This window comes from Fundulus heteroclitus, unplaced genomic scaffold, assembly GCF_011125445.2.
Source record: "Fundulus heteroclitus isolate FHET01 unplaced genomic scaffold, MU-UCD_Fhet_4.1 scaffold_166, whole genome shotgun sequence".
In the NCBI taxonomy this organism is placed as follows: domain Eukaryota; kingdom Metazoa; phylum Chordata; class Actinopteri; order Cyprinodontiformes; family Fundulidae; genus Fundulus; species Fundulus heteroclitus.
The window spans coordinates 8,807-31,270 of NW_023396578.1; the positions used below are offsets into that span (position 1 = coordinate 8,807).

A 22,464-nucleotide genomic window follows, 5' to 3' on the forward strand; every position below is an offset into this window, starting at 1 on the left:
AATTATTGTGACCTGTTGGCTTATTATATTGTATCTCTGTATTTTGCACGTTCATTTTGCTCTGTTTCTTAGTAAACTAGTCACTTTTTGTATATTTACCATAACAAGACCACGTGACCGGAAGTACGATATTGCTCATGTGCGCAATAAGTAAACGAGGAGAAGCAATGAGAGAGTCAGCAATGCCCAGCAGAGCTGCAAAAACAAAGACGTTAAGGGTGCATTCACACCAGCCCTGTTTTCTGCTTCAATCGGACTCTGGTTTGTTTGCTCAGAAGGTTTGGTTCATTTAGGGAGGTGTGAATGCCCAATTGGACTCTGCTGCGGACCGAAAAAGCGAACTCAGGTTCATCTCAAACCTAGGTCTCGACTCGGTTGAAACGAGCTGTGGAGCAGTTCGAATGCATATGGGAATACCATGCAGACCAGAGGGCGCTCTATAAGCAGGGAACAGACTACAGCGCATGGCAATCTGGGTAAATATAATTGTAACTGAGCAATAATACTAGTGAAGTAACTCATATGTTCTAAATACCTTGCTCTACATCTGTGTAAGTGTGCAATCAGTTCAATATAGTTATATGAGCCCCTACTCGTGCGCCGTCTCACCCGCCTCGTGTAAAACATAACAAACTCTGTGGTCCTCTGCCTTGTCCTCCGCTCAGCCTGAGATACTGTTGAATTGTGCTTGTCTGGCACAGTTGGCAAAAGACAGCATTGCAGTCGCGTGGCTAAAATCTGTTGCTATTCCATTTTCTTTACCTTTTCACTGAAAACAAAGTTATGAACCAACTCCTTTCCTTCTGTGTTCCTTGGTGCAATATGACCACAGGCGAGGGGTTGAAGAAGGTTGGTCGAAAGGTTTAGGTCATTTGACAAAGTGCAGCATGAAAGCAAACCACACCAGCTGAAAATTTGCAGTTTGAGAAAGAAGAAAGAAAGATTTCCCTTTATAGCCCCACAGAGGGGAAATGTGGTCCCCCCATCAAACCGATTCTGCGGGATATCGGGTGTGAAAACGACCTACGTAACACTAACCGTGTAGTTTGGGTTGGCCGAGCCGTCACTTTACTGCTCGGTTTACTGGCTAACAGTAGCTGTGTCAATTGTTGCCATCTTGCTTTCTGATAGCTCTGCTGTACTGTAGGCAGATGGCACAACAATGTTTATCCTTGCTGATCGTGCCCGGTGCAAAATTCTTTTCAAGCTCAAAAAGGACTAAGTAGACACTACCACGCTTGACGTACATTGTTTTATTTGAAGATGAATATAGGGATTTTTGAGTTTTCTTTTTATGGTCAAAATACATGAATGGGCCCTTAACGAGTTGACTGCCATATGGAGATACTAATACTACTAGTAAAATTTGAGTTACTCTTATTGTTGTGTCTTGTAATACCTTCAACAGAACTTCCTGGGCTCAAATGCCAGTTCAAATAAGGGGACTGAAGAGTTGTGCAACAAAACAGTTACCTGGGGGGGGAAAGTGAACACGAACAGGTAAAACAACAACTATTCCCGGCAGGAACAAAGGGAAGCAGGCTGCAAGACGGTTGGTGTTCAGGGCGTGCCAGGCTCCTCTGTCAGGCTGGACTACCTGAACCACATGGCTGAGCCAAGTTGATTAAACAAATGACAGGAGCTCAGAGCTGAGTCATTCAGGCCTGCAGAGGCTCATCACTGGTGAAGTCATCGTGTAGGCAGCAGAAATTAAAAGGTATGAAGTCATCCTGAAATAGGCATTCGGGTAAGAGTTTTACTGAATTCTGCAACTCAAAGAAAAACATCAAAGGTTTTCTGCTAAGAGTCTCACAGACAAAGAAACTGTCACTAGACACGCAAAAGCATTTATAAGATTTGGTTCCAAATGAAAGACAGACTAAAAGTCTTCCTACAAAGGTATTCCACTTCAGCTAACAGATACGACATTCACAAATTCACAGATCACATCTTTGAAGCTTTGAGTTTGTCACATTTATTCAAAGCACAAACTTTCATTTATCTTGTTGGGTAATAGACTAACACAAAGTACTGCGTAACTGCCAAGTGGCAGGAAAAGATCGGATGGTTTTCAATTACATTTGCAAATGAAAATTTAAATCAATACCACGTAGAACCAGTTTTCACTGAAATTACAGCTAAAAGTCTTGTGGGGTTGGGCTTGGAGAGAGAGTGTTTATGAAAGGTGACTTTCAAGTCTTCCCATAGGAACTGAGCGGACCCTGTAGTCAGCTCTATCCATTTCTCATCAAAGCTGACAAACTTTCCTGTCTTTGCTAAAATATAAAATATCTCGGACTCTACCTTGTATTTGCGAGGGGAAAGTATGTACAAGGTAATATGCAATTTTAGTTTTCAGGCCACATCTTAATCAGCTCAGTTTAGGTTTTTTCTGACCGGAGCATGTTCTTGGACATGTCTGATTTGTCACCTATATGGCTTTTGGCAAACTGCAAAAAAGCCAAAGGCTTTCTTTCAGCTATGGCTTCTTCTTGGCATTCTTCCACAGAAAACAGAATGCAAAGCTAATATTTGTCCTGTCAACAGATTATCCCACCTGAGCTGTGGGTCCCATGCAGCTCCTCCAGAGTTAGCAGGGTCATTTTGGGTGATCATTGCTCTCCTCCACAATTTCCCTCCAGACCTCTCAATGTCCCTTGGTCTTCATGACAATGTTCATTCTCTAATGTTGCCAAACTTCTGAGGCCTTCACAAAACAGTCACATTTATACTGCGATTAAATTACTATTTGCTAACAAAGCAACTTCTGAAGGAGGTTGGTTGCACGCTGTATTTTATTTCTGTGTATCAGAATAAAAGGGCCTGAACACAAATCCTTCACAAACATTTCCCGTTTTATTCATAAAGAAATATTGAAAACAACACTCTGTTTGCTTTCCATTTCACAACCAGATGCTGCTCTGTGTTGATTGAGTCCATAAAATTCAAATACAACACGATAAAGTCTGGAGTTGTAACTAGCAGTAGGCACTGAACTTTAAATTTATGAGCAGCATAGTATAGGAGAAGTTTTGTAGTATCTGTGAAATTAATGCTGACACATCCAATAATAATAAGTGGTTTGAAAAATGCATACATATCAGCAATAAATATCTAATATTTCACAACATTTTGTTTCTGGAAATAGCCACACAATGGCAGTTCTCGTGTGAAACGCAAACTCCTCCTCCTCCCGTGCCACGACCAACTAAATACCCCCAAATTATTTGAGATTCTGGGGAGGAATAAAATGCACGTGCATTCCCAAACAAAACAAGAAGCTAGTTTTATTCTCGGCAACAAGCACGGCATCCCTAATTAACACAGAGGTGTGACAACTCACCATTGACTGCAATAGATAAATAAAAAGGATAAAAAGGGGTAAAAACTTCCACAGGCCTGGCAGATAAGTTTTTTGTTTGATTTTTCTAGCCCTTGTGGCCCTCATCAAAAGCTACCACTGCACACAGACACACAATATTTTATTTGTACCTTGTTTCTATTCCTAAGTTTTATACAATCATTCCCATCAGCAGTTTGTTAAATGTTATCGCCACCCTACTTCAGGCTGTTAAACGTTTTTTTTTATCATGACATACCTACTGATGTCACAGATAACAGTCATCCTGCGCTTACTTACATTTTCTAAATACATCTATAATTTTGTCCTCCGTGTGTTTGCTCGATTTTCCTCCAGTTTATTCATCCATTGATCTGCTTTTGTCCTGTTTACAACCATCTGGGTCACGGACATGGTGATTGAACAACACTGGGGAGGAAGCGGTTCCGCCTTCTCGTCTGTTCACAACCTAACAGGAATGCTCTCTCCCTAATACACTGACTCCCTTCCAGGCATCTGGAGGCTGTTTGAGAAATGACCTTGTTATGGGTCAGCTATATCCTGTCTCGGTCCTGGTAAAGCAGTCTTGGCCAACTTTAACCGAATCAGATCAAACCGGTGTGGCCACAGACTTTTCCCTGTGTTCGCATTCCCTGCTGTGACAAACAGGACTCAGCAGAAACTAATTTTAATGATCAGTAAAGAGTTGAAGTTACATCATAAAGCAAATTTAAGTTCAAAAGTTTATTTTGCTCATTCTGTCTGTGTGGATATTTGAAGCTGTCCTCCTCTCAGAGCGCATACCTGCACTGGATTCAAGTAGCCCTTCATTCAAGGGGCACTCCTCCAGAGATACCGATTGTATTTATGTGAGTGTGACCTACTTCCTGCACACATCAGGTGGCCAGTACATGCAGCAGCCACTGCAGAGGGGAGGATCCACAACACTACTACACACATGCAGTCTCCCCTCAAGGACAAGTCTGAAGGACAAAGTCTCAACCTCCTTGGGAGCAGCAGCTGGTGCACAAAACAAATACACCTTTAGAGGATAGACACACATCAACCTATTTAGCCTCCTCTGTGGGGAAATTCAGGGGTACCAGCAGCAAAGTGGAAGACAATTTTCAGCACACAAGGGGAAAAAAACATAATAACAGACTGTACAGTAATGGCAAAATTTAGGGCAATTATCATCATATGTATCCTCCATGTGAAGACTTTTTTTTTTTTTTTGAATGACTCACTTTTGATAATAAATAATAATAAATAATAACAACACTGTCTCCAGTGCTTTTGAGATTTTTGACCATGTAAGAAAAAGTTCAAAATCATATACATATTAACAGCGATGCTTGTAGGGATATTAATAGTAATCATTGTAAAAGTAAGGAGAGAAATTAGACATATGTCTTGACAGCGATGCATCAAAAACTTTTGTTTTGTTACTGCTGGATTTTAAAAGCTGCATTCCACACAGGGGATTTTCAGGTACGGAAATACAGTATATTTGCTTTTTGCGCTATTATTGTTCATGGGGCAATTATAAACATCTGAGGGAACAAAGATCACATGTGGAGTACCTCAGGGTTCCATTCTTGGACCACTTTTATTCAATGTCAACGATCTCCCTAAATCAGATTTCGCTGTATCTTTTACCATTCATATGTTGATGACACAATTTATTTTGCTACATGACCGAAGTCCACCACAGTCAAAGAGTCAGAGTAAATCTTGATAGCCCTGCACCTAAACATTGGCCTTAGTTTTGTACCATATGTTATGATTATTTGGGGTTTGTGTTTTGGCTTTCATTTATGTTTGTTTTCATCATTTCCAAGTTAATTTTTGTCTAATATGGTCTTCCCATGGTAATTCCTTTGTGTTCATTAGTGTCAGACATTTCATTCCATATTAGCTAATTTCTTTAGATTTAGTTTATTTATTTGTTGGTTTATGTTCCCTGCATATTAACTCTTATTCCATTGGGTCAGTAAAGCCTTTTTGTGTATTACATTAGATCGATCTGGATTCTGCCTTAGATTGTGAAGCATCACAACATATCTTACCATATCTATTCAGATGAAACACTTGTTTATATCTATGTATCATATGACAAATTTGCCCATGCCTTTGGTCCTATAAATACTAAACCTGTGTCAAATGCAGCTTTAGAACCCAGCAATACCAAAATAGCCATTTTTGATGCATTGCTATTAAGACATATGTCTATATTTATGAGTCCACGATGAGAACAGAAATATGACCTTTTTTAACTTGTTTAGTTTCCAGTTCAAGGTTTTATTCTTTTTATGTAATCTTTCTTTTAGTTATTGGTTTTAAATAAACCTTTTATTCAACTTAATTGCCCTGCGATAGACTGGCGACCTGTCCAGGGTGTACCCTGCCTCTCGCCCATTGACAGCTGGAACTATACAAACTTCCCTTGCCTCCTTTGATGCAGAGGTAATACCAAATCAGTGTGTGGCTGATGCTGTTCGGGTTGGATGATAATATGGAGCAATTTGCTACTTCTGCTTTCAATATTCAACATAAACTTTCACGTCAGTGTAAGCTCAGGCGGAGCTGACACTAATGCTGTAATGTCATCTGACAGCAAGACCAAAATAAATCAAATGTTTGCTTTTTTTGAAACAAAAACAAAAAGACAACATGTTTGTATGCAAATATGGTATAAAAATTTAATGAAGCTTTGAGGTTATCATGCTTTAAAAAAAACAAAAACAACAATCAGAGAAGCCTGGATATCACAAAGTGACGTGTGAATATAAAGTACAGCGGTGCTACTTTTTTACTTTTTTTTGTTATTTTCCAACTTTATTAAAAAATAGATGTCTTGTGGCACAGAGGAGCAAATTTGTAAGAATCCCTGGCTTTGTCTCCTTTACCTGGAGAAATATGCTATTATTTACAAAATGATTTGTACATCAAGTCATTATTCATTCACGCTTGCAAACACAAAGGCATTCACACATATTTAATGTGCAATGATGAAATGAAAACATGATTTATTTATTTTTTACGCGTCATGACTGCTTTAAAACATTTGTTAAATCTAAACGATTTCTCATCACAGCATACCTGCAAATAGATTTGCTATAGCAATAAAAAAAACAATTATGACCCATCGTTTAAAACTGTGCAAAGAAAAAACATTTCGTAGCAAACTGCTCCTCCCAATAACGGGTTTAGAGGGCGTGGCATTGGATTCGACAGGAAGCCCATAGCCATATGATTTCTTTCAGAACATAATACACAGCTATTTACACACGAAAAGTTGCGATTATAAAAGAATAGCTTTTTTTTTTTTGAAAGTGACAAGTAATTGTTTTCTGAGGGTAAAAGTTATTTGCTGTTGATGAGGCAGATATTGAGTCTCAGGAGCGTTTGAGTTCAGACAATCTGCGGAGCAGCTGCTGCTGCCTTGATCTGAGGCGCTTCTTCTCCTGCAGGTGCCGTCTCTCCTTTATATGCAGCTCATCCAGGTAGTCCGTCGCCTGGGTCAGGATGGCCACCTTGGGGGCCTTGGCTGATTCCAGGCCGGGGATCTGATCCCGCAAGGCGGTGAAGCGGGATCTGAGGTCGTTCCTCCTCTTCCTCTCCAGGAAGTTGTGGTTTCGCCTCCGGTCAGTGTCCTCCGCGTCCGAGTTCAGGGGGGTGTCCGAGGGGGAGGGCGGCAGCTGGTGGGACGTCGTGCAGGCGCGCTTGCTCAGAGGCTCCTCTTCATAGTCGTCGTCGTCCTCCTCCTCCTCGTCCTCCTCCTCTGGGTCGCTGTCCGGCGAGCGGGCTGCATAGTTGTGCTGCTGCCGGTGGACGGACACGTGAAAGCTTTTGGGGCAGGGGTCCGACCGGACCCTGATAGTGACCGGTTTCCTCCCGCTCAGCAGCCGCACCCGGCTCTGCTTGCTCTCCACGGTGACCACGTCGATTTCTTCCTCGTCATCTGTCATCACAGAGGGAAATAAGCCATGAATCCCCATTCAGAAGGCTCAAAACAATGACACCGCAGTACCAGGCAACAGATTTCTACGTTGGGTTAAAGTGTAACGAAACGAGCTACGAGGAAGTAACACTTGCAGTAATGAGGCGTCAATCAGCGGCTACTCAATAATCTAAACGAGGAGAGTCAAAGGTAGCGGGCATTCATTAAGCCGGTAAATGTCACCCAGGATGGTGTTTAGGAGGTGAAACTGAAGGGGGCGGCACCAAAGGGGGTTGGTAGGAGGTGAGACACCCCAATAAATTTGTGCCACCACCATCCTCTTCCTAGTCTTTCTTGTAAAAACGGTAAAGTATTTCATCTAAACAGTAGCTACAATAACTATGCCAGGCCTTAATTCAATGATGTAACAGCTAACAAACAAGAGCCAAAAACAAAAACAAAGAAGCTTGCCGTTACGTCTGACCTGTTTAGAGAAAGAAACTGTGGTCATATAAACCCAATAATAATAATAATAATAATAATAATAATAATAATAATATCTGCCAGCAGGATCAGTTATATTTCAAAGTGAAACTGGGTGGAAAAATAATAAATACAACTGATTTATTTTACACGTGACATCCGAGACAAGGGAATGAATGTAGCAGTCTGTTTACAGATAGGTATGCAGGAATTGTAGGTGGTGGTGGTGGGGGGGGGGGGGGGGGGGGGGGGGGGGTACAGGTTATTCAGGTTATTTTAACTCCACCCAAAGGGACCTAGAGGAAAGCAGTTTATGTAGGTGAAAGGTGTGAGTTGGCTGCGTGCCAAAATGATTGGCACACAGACAACGAGGCGTTATAATATTACAAATACCTCTTTCAGTTAAATTAATTTATAAGGATCAACGAGATTTATAGTCAGACCTAGATTCCCGGGTCCAACATGACAATATATAATGTTATGTTGTTGTTTTTTTTTAATCGAATAATTATTGGTAGCCCCCCCCAATCTGGCCACCCCCAAAAACTTCCTGGAGGCGTCCATGTGAATAATGGCAATAAATCCTGAAGACAGGTTAAATCCGCCCCTCAAACTGGAGCCAAAGATAAAGAAACGAGGTCTGTTTGCTAAGGCTAGAGGGGCGCGGTTTTTAAAAGGAAGCATGAGCCGGTCAGGGCAAGAAGGAGGCACTTTTTCTCAAAGAAAGAAAGAAAGAAAAAAACACAAAGTCATATTTGAGGTTGAACTGGATAACCCCTCGGCTTCAGCGTCGCCCAGCTTTTTCCAAATAACCCATTGTTGGTGGGCAATAATATAACCCCAGAGGCAGGACGGGGTGGGGCCGTTCTTACCAGAGGAATCGGAGCGAGACTCCGAGCCAGACGACGCCGGCTTCCTGCAGCTGCTGGCGGGGAAGGTGAGGACGGCGGCGGGGTCGACGCAGTCCGTGGCGGCGGAGAGGAGACCGCCCGCAGAGGCGCACTGCGCCTTGGTGGCCCGCACCGAGATCTGCTGGGGCGCCGGGCTCTGCGCCGCCACCCCGGACACTTTCCCGAAGCTACTCCACATGCAGTCCTGGATGATGTGGGCGCTGAGGTTGTCGAAAAGCTCCGCGGGGTCGGGCGTGAACGGACCCTCGCAGTCCTCGTCCTGCCCCAGCACCTTGGACAGCCAGCTGAGCTTGTCCCCCGGGGAGAGGTGCAGGGCCGCGTCGCTCAGAGTCCGGTGGGGGGACATGGGAGGGGTGGGCAGCAGCTCGAACTTTTTCCAGATATCCTCGCTGGGCGCAGTGGACTTGTAGAAATCCTCCTCGGTGTCCAAGTCGTGGAAAAAATACGACTGGAAACAATCAAATTCCATGTTGAGGCTGATAAAAAAAAAAGAAAATATCCACGTTTAATCCCAGAGAGGAAGTAGATCCTGTAGCGGAGAGTAAAAAATAGATTAATTACGTTGCATTTAAAAGTTTCTCCCCCTCAAACTGATCAAATATCCACCTAATGGGACATTATTCCGGGAACAGCTGACTTTCACCACATTAATAATTGATCCCATCATGCGGATGTGCTCTTTGCGCTGATGGACGCACACACCCACTCACCCACCCGCGCGCACCGCGGCTTAGCTCATGTTGAAAGAGGAGTTGTGGTTAATTAAGTGAATAGAGGATGGGAGAGATTTCAGGTTAGAGTGAAGCATTTCCTGAAATGTACTTAGAGCTTGGTTCGGTAGCGCACACCGGGGGAAGAAGGGTGAGCAGCGGCTGGCTTAAAACACAGCACAGGAGCTCTTATTTCCACACCAGAAAGTAAACATGTGAGAATTAAAAAAAAAAAAAAAAAAAAAAAAAAAAAAGTACTCACCGGATCTCTGCAGGTTCCAGACGCGCAGGTCAGCACATCAAAAGCCGCCCGTGTCGGCGGATGAAATCGCAAGAAGCTGACACCATCGATCGCAAAGCAGCAGGAGAAGACGCTGTTTGCGAATCTGGTTCAGTTTACTATGAAAGAAACGCGACTCTTGAGTCCCAAAGAGAGAGAGGAAACATCAGACAACAAACGCCGTAGACCCGCCCGCCTCACAATAGAAAGCCCCACAGTGCGCTTTTCGCGCCAGTGAGAGATCCTGTTATAAGGCGATAAAAGCGCAGGGAGGAGCCGCAGCCGCAGCAATGTCTGCTGCGGTAGATCCGGGTAAAGCCCCTTTATTTGCATCAGAGGCGTGGGGGAGGCGCGCAGAACCCCGCCCCGGTATGCAGCACCAGTCGTGGCCACAATAACAGATTCGCAATAACTGTTTCACTCCTATTAGGGATTATAATGACAAATTGAGGACGTAATGGTCAATCAAATGAGGCAAATCTATCCCTGCTGCAAAAACGGGCCATTTCCAAAGCTGCGATGGTAATATTAAGACTTAAAGGCGCATTTCAGTGCAGGAGAATCTCACCGGAAAGCATCATCTATTCAGTCAATTCAGCTAGAAAACTAAAGTTCATATAGTCAATTGCACAGATTCATTACGCACAGCATGGTATAACTAATTTTTTGTCATTATTTTCTTACAATTATGGTTTCCAGCTGATACACCTCGATCAAATAATTCTAATATTGCATAAGGTTAATAACAAAAGAACCTCAAGCGATGCCCTACATAACCAAGAGGGAAGACCTCTGACTGGACAGTTGTACCAGACAGTCACTGACACCCTCTACAAGGAGCATAAGCTAAACAGCTTTACTAAACAGGAGGGATTTTTTTACAGAGCGGCGTTGCCAAGCCTCCATCCATCAATTCTCTATACCCGCTTATTTGTGCAGGGTCACGGGGCAAGAGACGGGGTCCTCCCTGGACAGGCCCCGTTGGCAAGCATTTAATGGAAAGTTAGGTGGAAGGAAAAAGCCTGCAAAAGCTACAAGCCTCCCTGCAGCCGTGAGAGAAATATGAAGTTAGACCCGTCAAAAAAGCCTGTGGGAAATTCAGAAGGTCTGAACCACGGCTGATGCCAGCGCTTCAGTGGGTCTGGCAAAGATCTGCTGGTGTTGGTCTATTGTGTTCAAGCAAGGTTTCCCTACTGGACCTGTTATCCTTCTGACCTAGCAATGGATTTGTGTTTTTTATCTTTTGCCACGTTTATACCAAAAATATTATTTTGCTATTATATCATTGTTGTTATTTATTGTGATCTATGAGAGAGATTCACTGGGTTCACGTCACCTATTGACCAAACCTAATCAGTAATGCCTCATATTATTAACTTGATGTTGTTGTTGAACAAAGACGTTCAAGTCTGGAATAAGACTTGTGTTAACCAACCTTTCTTATTGCAAAAATAAATATCCTTTATATCCATCCATCCTTTATATATGGATGGATGGATGGATGGATGGATATATCAGGTTATCTTTGGCCAAACTAATGAGAGCCTGTGTATGTATTTAAATCTGCAGAATGAACACTCCTACTTTTCAAGATTTGGACTTAGCAATATATATATATATATATATATATATATATATATATATATATATATATATATATATATATATTATTGATCCATCTTTTACCTGATGATGTTTACCGTTGCAGTCAGTAAAGGTTTTAAGACTAGAAGTTTGCCACATCCTGTTCAGGTTGTCCTCAAAGTTGTGTGTCTTTGAACAGGGGAAGGAAACAAGAGCTAATAAAAGCAGCCAGTGGACAGAAATTGTAGACACAAAGGTCACTTTACCACTTTACCAGGCCAGATCTGGTAAAAATAGTTTCATATCTGTTTTCTCAGAAAAAAAGGCTTAAATTATATTCAACTGCTTGAACCCGAATTCTGTATAATGCTACAAATTGCACAAGAAACCCATAATTTGTCGTACTTCAAGAACAATGTCCTTTTATATAGATATTTGACTCTCCAAAGCTGTGGCTACTTCAGTGGGCTTTTGATGCCTACTTTCACACCCTAATTAACACAAAACACCCGACACAGCTCTGAAAATGAATAATTACATCACAGCACAATGCATGCAAGACGGCTGGGGTCAGCATTCGAGTCAGGGGAGCACATCCAGGCCAGATTGATGTCTTCATTGTTCAGACTGCGATTCCCTGAGATAAGGACGACATGTGTCAGCCTCGACACCAAAGATTACTTTAAAGATTAACCTACTTTCCCCTAATCTCGTTAAAATTAGCAGAATTAAGAATTAATCTGCAATTTGGGTTACGTAAGGACTTCTTTTCATTAATGTTCGTTGGAGCAGACCAATTTTAAATTGAGGTTATAACCAGGATTTTCTTCTTCTTCTTCAAAATCTCTGCCTGTGTGAAAATGTGTGAATTTGGAGACATTTGGTTTGTAATTTGTGTTACAAAGGATCTGACTTAAATTTGAATAGCCTTTTACACCTTTGTAGAGACAAGGCAGTCAAGGCATCCAGGCTCGCTTACAGGGGCTTTGTATTCCAAATCCAAGCAAAACTACTGGATTTCAGTTCCTGCAGTTGAAAATGTTTCGCCTTTCATCTGAAAGGCTTTCTCCACTCAAGGCTAGCAAGGGAGAAGTTGGAAAAAGGTGGCCACAGCCCGTAAACCCTGGGGATGATCATTTATCATACCTAAGTGCTCATGCAAATTGCCTCCCGTAACAATATGGAGTCGTTAGTGCCGTTGTTAGCCTGGCTCGCTGAAAGACGCTCAGTTTCATGGAAGAAGGTGTGAACTGGTTTGGACTGGATGTTTCTGAAAGCTGAAATCTTCTGCTCCTCAGAGCTGCTTTTTCTCGTTTGACCTAAATGGCTTCCTTCACTCTTGTCTCAAGCCATCTATCTTCTATGTCCAAAATATGAACATCTTGCTCCCTAAAAGTGAGTCCCTCATCCTTGAGGTGGGAGTCTTGTACTGAGGAGCTGAGCCCCGCAACTGTGGAGAGGTTTGTTCAGCTTCTCCAATATAGAGGTCTGGACTTTCCTCGCCGATTGGTTTGAGTTTGGGAATTAAGGATGAAACCAGCCTTTGTTCCACCAAACTCATCGCGATGTTGTGTTCAGAGAAAACCCTTCTGAGTTCCTCGGGTGCGGACGATGACGTTTCTCCATTTGCTCTTTTCCTTGTTCTGTTCAGGGGTGTGTTTTGTAGATTTCCTCGCTGCCTTGACAGATACGTAATCCAAAATGTGAAGCGTTCCCACGTTGTTGAGTGCCATTTAAAGTGACAGCTTTTAAACGGCACGCATTTAAACACCAAGGGGCACAATGGAACAGTGAGTTTTTTTGTAAGGAGAGTAATCTTCTTTAAAGTGCATGCCTCAACAGCTGCAAACGAGTTCATGTCCTAAACAAACACAACTTTATTTGCTCTTAAATTCCCTTTTTTCCAGGGCAGAGCAAAAACCTCGCGGAAGCAACAAAAAGGCCACGCCTGAAAACCGCAGGCTCCTGTCAGTGAGCTGAAGCGTCTAATTAAGCGTGTTGAAACAAGCGGCGATTAAACAGAGAGCTGATTTGTCCTTTTATTGTCTGGCTCAATTAAACGCTCCGTGCCGACTGGTGAGCAGGAGGTTAAAGTTTACCAACGTCTGGCGATCGGAGAGCAGCGGGTCAAGATCATCCGCCACCCCGCCTCTTTTGCCTCCTGCTAATGTATTGATCCACTTCGCCGCTAGCGTGGGTTCCTTCTGATTTAATTAATCGTTCATGTGCCCAAAGCAAAGCCTGCAACATCTTGGATCAAACTGAGGCACTGATTAGTGATGGACATCTGTCATCGTCAGTGAGCGTCTTAATGTCCAGCATAGGCCTCCAATTGTTCAAATCTTCCTTTTTTTGTGCTACTTTGCTGGAGATGCAACCGGCCGTCCCAAAAAAAAAAAAACAAGCATCAAAGCACACGTGCATCTGATGAAATCACTTAAGGTAACTGATCAGAGAGCTTTAGAGAACATCCATTCATACTTTGTTTGTATTTTATCCTATTTATTCACCGGTTCTTGATCCAATTTCTCCTTCAAATCAGTTTGCCTGGTCCATCATGTTTATCAATGCCTGGTGACCGATTTAATTATTGTGCGTCTTGGGATCTCATCAGTCCAAATCTACATAAAGCAGAACAAGCAGGATTGTTTTTATCTTTTTAAAAGCTTTGCATTTTATGAAATCTTGCAGCGGAAATCCATGCTTTGTTACCCAATTGTCAGTGTATATTTGTTAGTAAGATAAAAATAAACAACTGAGGATTGGAAAAAATGTATATACAAATGTGCAAGATATGTAATTTCAGCATTTTGTCTGTCAGTTCATGTGATTACATCAAAGACACGTTGGTTTGAAATGAAAACTTGTGATCTTCAAAATAATGGAAAATATCCACACAAAAAATCTTGATATCTTGCCTTGTATCGTATCAGATAATTTTTTTCCTGAATACAAAATAAAATTATTTCTTTTGGAATTAAATCTTTGACACTTTTTTTTCAGAAGCTTAAGCAAATCTTTAGTTGTTTTTATTGTCCGTTGGTTGAAACCTAAATAAACTCAATTTTGTTTTCAGAAAATAAAAATGAAACTTGATTTTGTTTTCTTTTTTTGCAGAATCCACAAAAAGTTTTGATTTTATAATTGAATGTTTCCAACCCTCTGCACTCAGATACTGCTACATGTAATCTTTATTTTCTATGAACATATATTTATAATATTACCTCTGTATGTCTGAATATACACTACTGAAAACATCTGTTATATGTCTGCTGTTTTGCATGCTTGCTCTTGCTTTTTGCCACCAATCGCTTTCTCATAAAATTCCCAGTCTGTCTTACAAACTGACCTTGTAATAAACCATGATTCTGATCTCAAATGATAGTTTGGATTGTTTTACTTTAGATTTTATTTTGAGACATTTACATGATTACTAAATGTGCACAGACGCAAGTATGACACAAATCAAAACTTTTTCAGTCGTTTGGATTTGTTGCCATAAATCTTCTAAGCTGTTTTGGTAAAGTCTTCCAAGACTAGCTGAATTATAACACACTGGAAAATCCCATCAGTCTGAAGTTCACAAAGTTATGCTTTAAAAAAAAAAAAAAAACACAAAAAAACACAAGCATACTTATTTTAAAGTGCTGCTAATTTGATTGTGGAGTTTTTCCTCCCACGGATAAATGATCCCAGTATTTATATCCCTAAATTGTCATCTCATAATAACTCTGTTAACCAACCCTACATTTTGCACACTTGCAATATTTCATTTATCCCAGACAGAAGAATAAAAGACTGCAATATGTTCCTTTCAGCTTCTTTTTATTTTTTCTGTCCATTTAAAGTTTCTGATCCTCTCCTCTGCAATGAAAACGCTGCTTAACACTAACAAAAGCATCCCCCCAAGTCGCTTCCCTGCTTAACTTCAAGTACCCTCTATTGTTCTTTCTTGTTAAAGCAGCATATGTGTGGCAATGCTAAAAAAAAAAAAAAGGGGGGGGGGGGTAAGGGGCTTGGTGTCCGCTGGGCTGAGTAACAGTGTGATCTGTAACTAGTCGGCCTCCTGGAGAACATCAAGCCCACCGCAGTCCAGGAATTTGGAGGGTTTTCCAGAGATTCTTTAAAGCATCGCCCACATGTGCAACACAAGAGTGGTGCACCCACTTTCCCCACGACCTCCATGACATCCCCTGGCCCTGACCTGTGACCCTCTCCACCCAGCTGAGAAAATACGATTTGTAGCCGGCTCCAAAACGGGACCGGTCATTCAGAAAGAAGAAAGCCACACAGGAAAGACAACAAAATAAGTCACACAAATGTTATTGCACCCCCGGGATGTAAAAGCCACACATTCTGGTGCTCTTCCATCTGCAGTGTATTGCGAAAGCTTAACAGGGTTCCAGTTTTACCTGCTTTCACATACCGAAGACCTCTGTCAACACGGTGCATTACATCAGGCTTTTACTGACTGTCATTTCCTCACTAAAGTGTTGCGGCAGTAAAAGGTGGTAAGACGGCAGTCAAAGTCTGTGAACTGACCAAAGTAACAGATTATAAATAGCTGCTGATAAAAGCTAAAATCTTGCCCACAAGTAGAAGGAAGTCAGCTGGAAGTTTATTCTTACACTGTGAAATGTGCGTCACAAGGTTTGTTTTTTTTTTAACATTACTACTGTGTAGACTAAAAGATGCATTCAAGAGTTGTTATGAAGAATAAAATATATGTGTTTGATTAGGTTCAACTGCTGCTGAAATGAAGCAGATATTGATTGACTCATGCTGCCACCTGGTGGTTATTAAGTGTAGAATATCCAGAAACTTGTATATTTTGCCCTGTTGAGGAATCCTTTAAAATATAGGAATGGGGTTTCAGTTGAAAATATGCTGCAAAAATGTAGTTGTGCCACAGGTAAATGTATACCTGAATAATATAGGAAACAGTGCCAACATATTATTGGCTAAATCTCCCAAAGTTTCAAACACTAAAGGACTTAATTTGAATTTCAATATATACACATTCTCATTTTTATATTTAATTAGTAGATGATTTGAGGTTTCCATAATCCAAGTGTAAAAGTTGTCATTTTATTTTATGTCTGATCACAATGTAGAGGCCCATGCAAAAGTACTACCGTGACCAGAATGTATTTTATTGGGATCTTAAGTGATAGGGCAACACAAAACAGTGAATAATTGGTAACAGCTGAAGAAAAAGGACTAAGCTGTTTAAATATTATGTAAATAAAAATCAGATAAAACTAACATGTGTATCTATCTAGCTGCTGTTACTGTAATGCCTCGAAATAAAATCCATAGCACGGGATTACTTTCTGAAATCGCCTGACCGGTACAATCCACCTGCGTGTAATTTAAACTCAGCATAAATCCAGATGTTCTCTGAAGGCCCCAGAGGTTTGTTAGAGAACACCGAAGAACAAACAGCATCATGAAAACTAAGTAATAAAGTTGTGGAGACATTTAAATCAGGGTTAGGTTATAAAACAATATCCTCTGATTTGAAAATATTATGGAGCAAAAAAATAAAAGTGCAGACCGAGCTTTAAATGGCTTAGGTCTGCCATAAGAGCAGCCAAATCAAAGTCTATACTGATTTCCAATCGAGAACCTGCTTCTATACTTAAAATAAATTTACTTCACTGATGTTTTTCATCCAATATGACTGAGTTTGAGCTATTAGGTAACAACTGGCAAAATATTCAGGCTCTAGCTCTGCAAAACTTGTAGAAACTTTCAGCTGTAATTGGAGTATTAATTCTTCAACAAGGGGACATATGAACAATTTGGAGAAGTATGAATACTTCTGCAGGGCACAGTAACCATATAAGATTTTAAAAAAAAAATCATGAAATGAATAAATAAGCACAAAATGTCATTGAAAAAATACTGATTGTAGTGTATCGTGAGTTGAATTTCAAAATGCCGACCTTTATATTTATGGCCACAAGATGGCGCCAGTACTTTACTTTACGCAAAAATGTAATGTTTGTTCAAATTTTGTTCTTATATTTGTACTTTGTGTGCATTTTAATGACTTTTATATAAACACCTTATTTCTGTTTTATAGCATTCAACAACTCTCTGGTATTCTACTCATTCATCAGACTGACAGTAAACCAAAAATGCTACAAAATAAAATTAAATCACATTCAAACAATCAACATTATTGTTAGTTCCTATAATTCTAAATATTTCTGTGCATCTCTCAGTTTCCATCCCTCATCATACTGAAAGCCTTTAATTTCCTGCACATGTGACAAAACTGGCATGTTTACTGTCACACATTAAGATATTTTGAGTATTCAGCCGCTCTGCCCCCCGCCTATGAAACTCTCTACCACCCCTACTTTGAAACACTTCTCCATTTCATATCACAACTCAAAACTCATCTGTTTAAGATTGCCTATTCTCTTTAATATCAATTTCCCTGTCCCAGCATTTGTATTTTTAATTGGTTTTTATTCTGTGTTTCGACTTTGTTTCTGACATTGTGTTTTTATCTTTTTTGTACGGTGACCTTGAGTGTCACAAACAGTACAAATGCGTTTCATCTTCATCGTTGTCATCAGTTCCCAAACTCTATTTCTTCTGCTAACACCTCTGTTCCTTAGTGCCTTCCTGGATTCCTCTCCCAAGGTCCAAAACAACATTTACTTACCTGTTAGTTTCAATAAACCATTTAAGGATTCCTCAGTTGTCCGTTGATGTTGTCTTGACAAGGATCTCATCTTACTAAATGACAACATGACAAATGCAGGTTGCCATGATGATAGATCAGGTTTGCAATGACCAAACACCCAGAACCAAAGAGGGTTGAAATAGCCTACAGATGCCATAGAATCAGCCTGGGTTCTGGTGCAGTTACTCTTCTAATGTGTTAAAATAAAGGACAAACTGATTGAATGTAGCACTTTTAGGCTTAAAATGGCTCCGTTCCTGACTTTCCATAACAAATCCAAACTGGACAACTATTTCGCACCAAACGATTGAGCTCCTTCAACTTAACCTGCCTGGATGGTCGTTGCTTTACCTCTGATTTACAGCTATGACAGCACGATTAACGTCTTTTATGACTCATTTAGATATGAACTTAATGTTTAATGGGGGTGATGGTGTCACAAGTGCCAATAATTAGATACTTTAAAAAATATGCAATAGTCTGGCAAAAAGATGGATTTAAGATGACTTACCATGATTTTCCATGCAGGCCTCCAACCTGCATAGAATTTTTATGTGAAATACATAAAAACTGACAAGTTAGTTGTCAATGTTCAGAACAGATTAGTTTTAGTTCCCGTTCTCATCCCTCTGGTCAAGCCTCGAACTTTTATGAATGTATACATCTTAGTTCATTAACTAAAGTTATTAGATCTTCTAGTTCCCCCCACATTTCTTTAAATATCATTCGAATAAGTACTGGTAGGTTGTCCCCCCCCCCCCCCCCCCTCATTGATAAAATCATCCTTTAAAAACTGTCCTTTGTATTTACTCAGGTTGCCTGACATCAAAATATGATGATCTGTAACATTTACGTATGATTTTATTTTATTACTATTATTATTATTATTATTATTAGAAACCTGTAAGAGGTGAGTACTTCAAAGCACGGTCTTTCCCAGTTTTAAAGTAATCTTAAAGGTGATAACATTTGACTTTTTGACAAAAAGTTAAAAGTAATTAAGAATGCTTTATTATTATTGAAGAAAAGTCCAAATTGTCTCACAGAAAACATTTCCCTAAATACAATTTAAAAAATTTTCAGTCCTAATTTATGACAAAAGTTTTTGAATCCATAGGAAAAGCCACAATGAGAACCAAACATCTCTGATAACGGAATGAATAATTGCTCCACTGGCTTCCCTGCATGCAAATCTGCAGGATAAAGATGTGTGAGGCTATTGTATCTGCATGTGGCTATGCAGCTCCTTACACCCAAATAAGCACGTTCGCTTAGTTTCGCTTTAGGTCATAACTATGTCAAAGTAAACTAGAGCATTATAAAAAGATTCATAAGTTTACCACAACAAAAGAGTGAGAAGTCTAGAGATGGATTGTCTGACCCCCTCCTCCCAACCCAAATTGCTTGCTATGAGTAGTAGCACAATCACAAAAGCAATTACACAGACGGTTGACAAGACACGAAGATAAGATGCAAATTCATAAAGTTAAAAAGAGAGCAATCTAAAACACGCCTTTAAAAAAGTTATAAACTAGATCTAAAACTGGAGTTAAAATACAACAATTTGATAGAGGTCTTAAATTAGGAGCTCTCTCATGTGTTTGTTTTACATCTTGGTAGGACGTATATCCTACCTGCAAGGAGAGGTTTGAACTGTGTGTGTAGGGTGTGGTTCACCAAAACTTGTTTGGCTTTGGTAATTGCTCTGGACATCAATAATGGCCCGTTTTCCATTGCAAGCCCCACGGTTTAAAGTATGGAGGACCAGAAGAGTCCCTGAAAAAGAAATCCAACCATTTCAAATGTAACATTTAAACGATACAATTAAAAATCCAATTGAAAAGTGTATTGTAATTGCACATTTTAAATTGTATTAAAGAGGTTGCAAGGGGTCTATTGTGCATCGTAATTATTGTTAGATACTGCAATTTGGAAATGTATTTGGAAATCCTATTTCTAAATGGGGATTTAAAAACCACAAATCACAAATCTGATTATAAATACCTTTCCTTATCAAACATTTAAAAAAGGTTTTTGGTTTTTCCATTTTCATTTTCTTTTCCACCTTGCATTTTTTAAATTCTTTTTGCAATTGCATTTTCTTTTTACTTTACCCTCTGCATTTAGCATTTCCGTGACCATTCTTGTTCCTTCATTCTCTTTATAGTTTCTCTTTTCCTTTTAGCTTTTGCGTGACCCTTCTGGCGCACCAGGAACAATTTTGCTGCATGCACAGTACCTCCTACGGTAGCCGTCGTGTTGTGATCCAAGTGGGGCTGTCTACCTAATTAGAGAGCTGGTTACACCCGAGGAGCAACTGTGATTGGTTTAACTTGGTTTTCAGAGCCGTGGGCAGCCTGCATGATGCCAGGGGGGCTACCCCTGGGGGCTACGCCTGTCTAGCTTGTGGGACCTAATTGACAGAGGTTTGCTGCAGCCTATGGAAACAAGGAGGGCAGGAATCTGTGAGCATGAAATTAGATAGTATCTCCTTGGTGATGCTGCGTAGCCCCAGCAGAGCAGGTTGCTCAAACTTTTTATACACAATGGCAAGCTGATATCCAAGCAACCTGTGTAAAACAACAAGATAAGCAGGGCCAGAATAGCTGGCTGTGGGATGCATGTTTTGCCTAACTTTAGATAAATTAATAGAGAGGCCTTCATGGAGGAATGGAACCTCTTTTGCAGCAGCGTGATTCTGGCCCGTCTGCTATTGTAGAGACAGAGAGACCTAATGCACGTGCTGCTCTTATGGAGTTTCTAATTCCTAAAGTGTAAAATTTTGTATAGTGCAACCTGACATGTTTGTATATTTGGTGCTTTTATAATGCTTTTGTATGTTTTAGTGCTTTGCCCTTGGTTTTTACAAACTACCACATTAATCAATAGAGAAGGTGTGAGTCAAACATCTTGGTCAGTCTTTGTTGTGTAACCCATAAAACTAGTTCCTGTGAATAAAATAAAACTGCAATAGACATCTCTGCAATTTTAATAGTAATAGGTAGATGCTTTTATAAAAGTATACCTGAAGTCGACGCTACTTTAGAACATTTCACAAACTTCCCATAAGATCTTTTTCCTTGTCATTCGATTCCATGCAAACAAAAGCATTGAAGAAAAATGACAAGCAATAACACCAAACAAGGAGACATGCAAAATACAAAAAAAAAAAAAAAAAGGAACTCTGGGACAGTTATCAGTACAAAGTAAAATTTTCTTCCTTTGACTTTGATAAAAATTCAGACTTCACAGTTTAATGAGCTATATATAGATTGTGTTGAAATAAAACAGGTGGATGTCTTCATAAAAATATACCTGAATTAGTTTCTACTTTTGAACTTTTCACAAACGTCCCATAAGTTCTGTTTCTTAGTCAATCATTTCTGTGCAAACAAAAAGCATGCAGTACAAATGGCTATCTCTAGTCAAGAAATAAGATGTGTAATCACATGAAATATGCAAATATACAAACAAGGTACTCTGCTACAGTTACCAGTGCAAGTAAAATTTAAAGGTTTTGTGCAGTCCGGTTAGATAAATAGTTTATGTTTTACACAGATTTTGTTGTTTCAAACTAGACATAGAAAGAGTTGGTTCTTGCTAAATTTGCAACTTGAAATAGCCTAATCTTTTCTATGTGAAGGCTCAACCAGTAGTCAGGAATGTGTCTGTCATATCATTGACTTGGCATAGGGTGACTTTATGACAGTTGTTTAGTTTCATAGTGGTTAATTAAGTTCAAAATAGCAATACATATGAACAATTTAAGAAATATCTTTAAAAAAAAACTAATATTACAAGGATTTTATCTAAGTAACAAATGCTGTAAAATGACTTCAGACTGCTTTACTGACTGCAACAGACCTCCAGGACTTTTTTGGTGGCAAAGTTATGTCTGGAAGAGAAAGACTGAAGTGTATACAGTAAAGTATAGCTATTGCTCAGTGATGCTCTGGGACTACATCACTTCCCCTGGCACTGCAAAACAGGAGTTTGTGGTGGAAAATATGTATTGATTCAGGTAAAGGAAAATCATAGGAAAGGAAGCTAAGGTTTGGGTAGTTGTTCAAACAGGACAGTTGACCCATATCTCAAAGACAGCCAAGTTTCGGTTTCAGAAGCTGCCAGATTTGAATTCTATTGAACCTCTGTAGCTGATTTGGAAAAAATACTAATGAACTGGAATCCTTTTTCCATGAGAAGTGGGCTAAGAATTCCCAGTTTCCAGCAGGTTATGATTTCCAGCAGGTTATGAAGCAAATAGTTCTCTACTAAGTACTAAAGATGCTTGCCATGAAGGGGTTCAGTAATTATAGGTGCAGTTGTCCAACTATTTGCAACTTTGATGCATTTTAGTGAACTTTGGTCAAATGAGAAATGGCTTTGCAAATGAAAAAAACATTACAACTATGTATGTTAACGAACATACCTTTTTTCATTTTATGCATTTGTCATTTTAAATCTCTTGTTTCTTACATCCTTAATTATTTTGTTTTTGTTGTTATTTTTTACT

General features: G+C 40.0%; 1 protein-coding gene across 1 annotated transcript; it reads right to left on the reverse strand.

The window, feature by feature from the left end:
• Positions 1-6,028: 6,028 nt before the first annotated feature.
• mycla (MYCL proto-oncogene, bHLH transcription factor a) lies at positions 6,029-9,976 on the reverse strand. The gene is made up of 3 exons (XM_021310473.2): positions 9,650-9,976; positions 8,639-9,206; positions 6,029-7,304 (listed from the first exon to the last, which is right to left on the reverse strand). The coding sequence occupies exons 2-3, from the start codon at positions 9,144-9,146 to the stop codon at positions 6,739-6,741; spliced, it is 1,074 nt and encodes a 357-aa protein (XP_021166148.2). The 5' UTR covers positions 9,147-9,206; positions 9,650-9,976; the 3' UTR covers positions 6,029-6,738.
• Between the last annotated feature and the right edge of the window lie 12,488 nt (positions 9,977-22,464).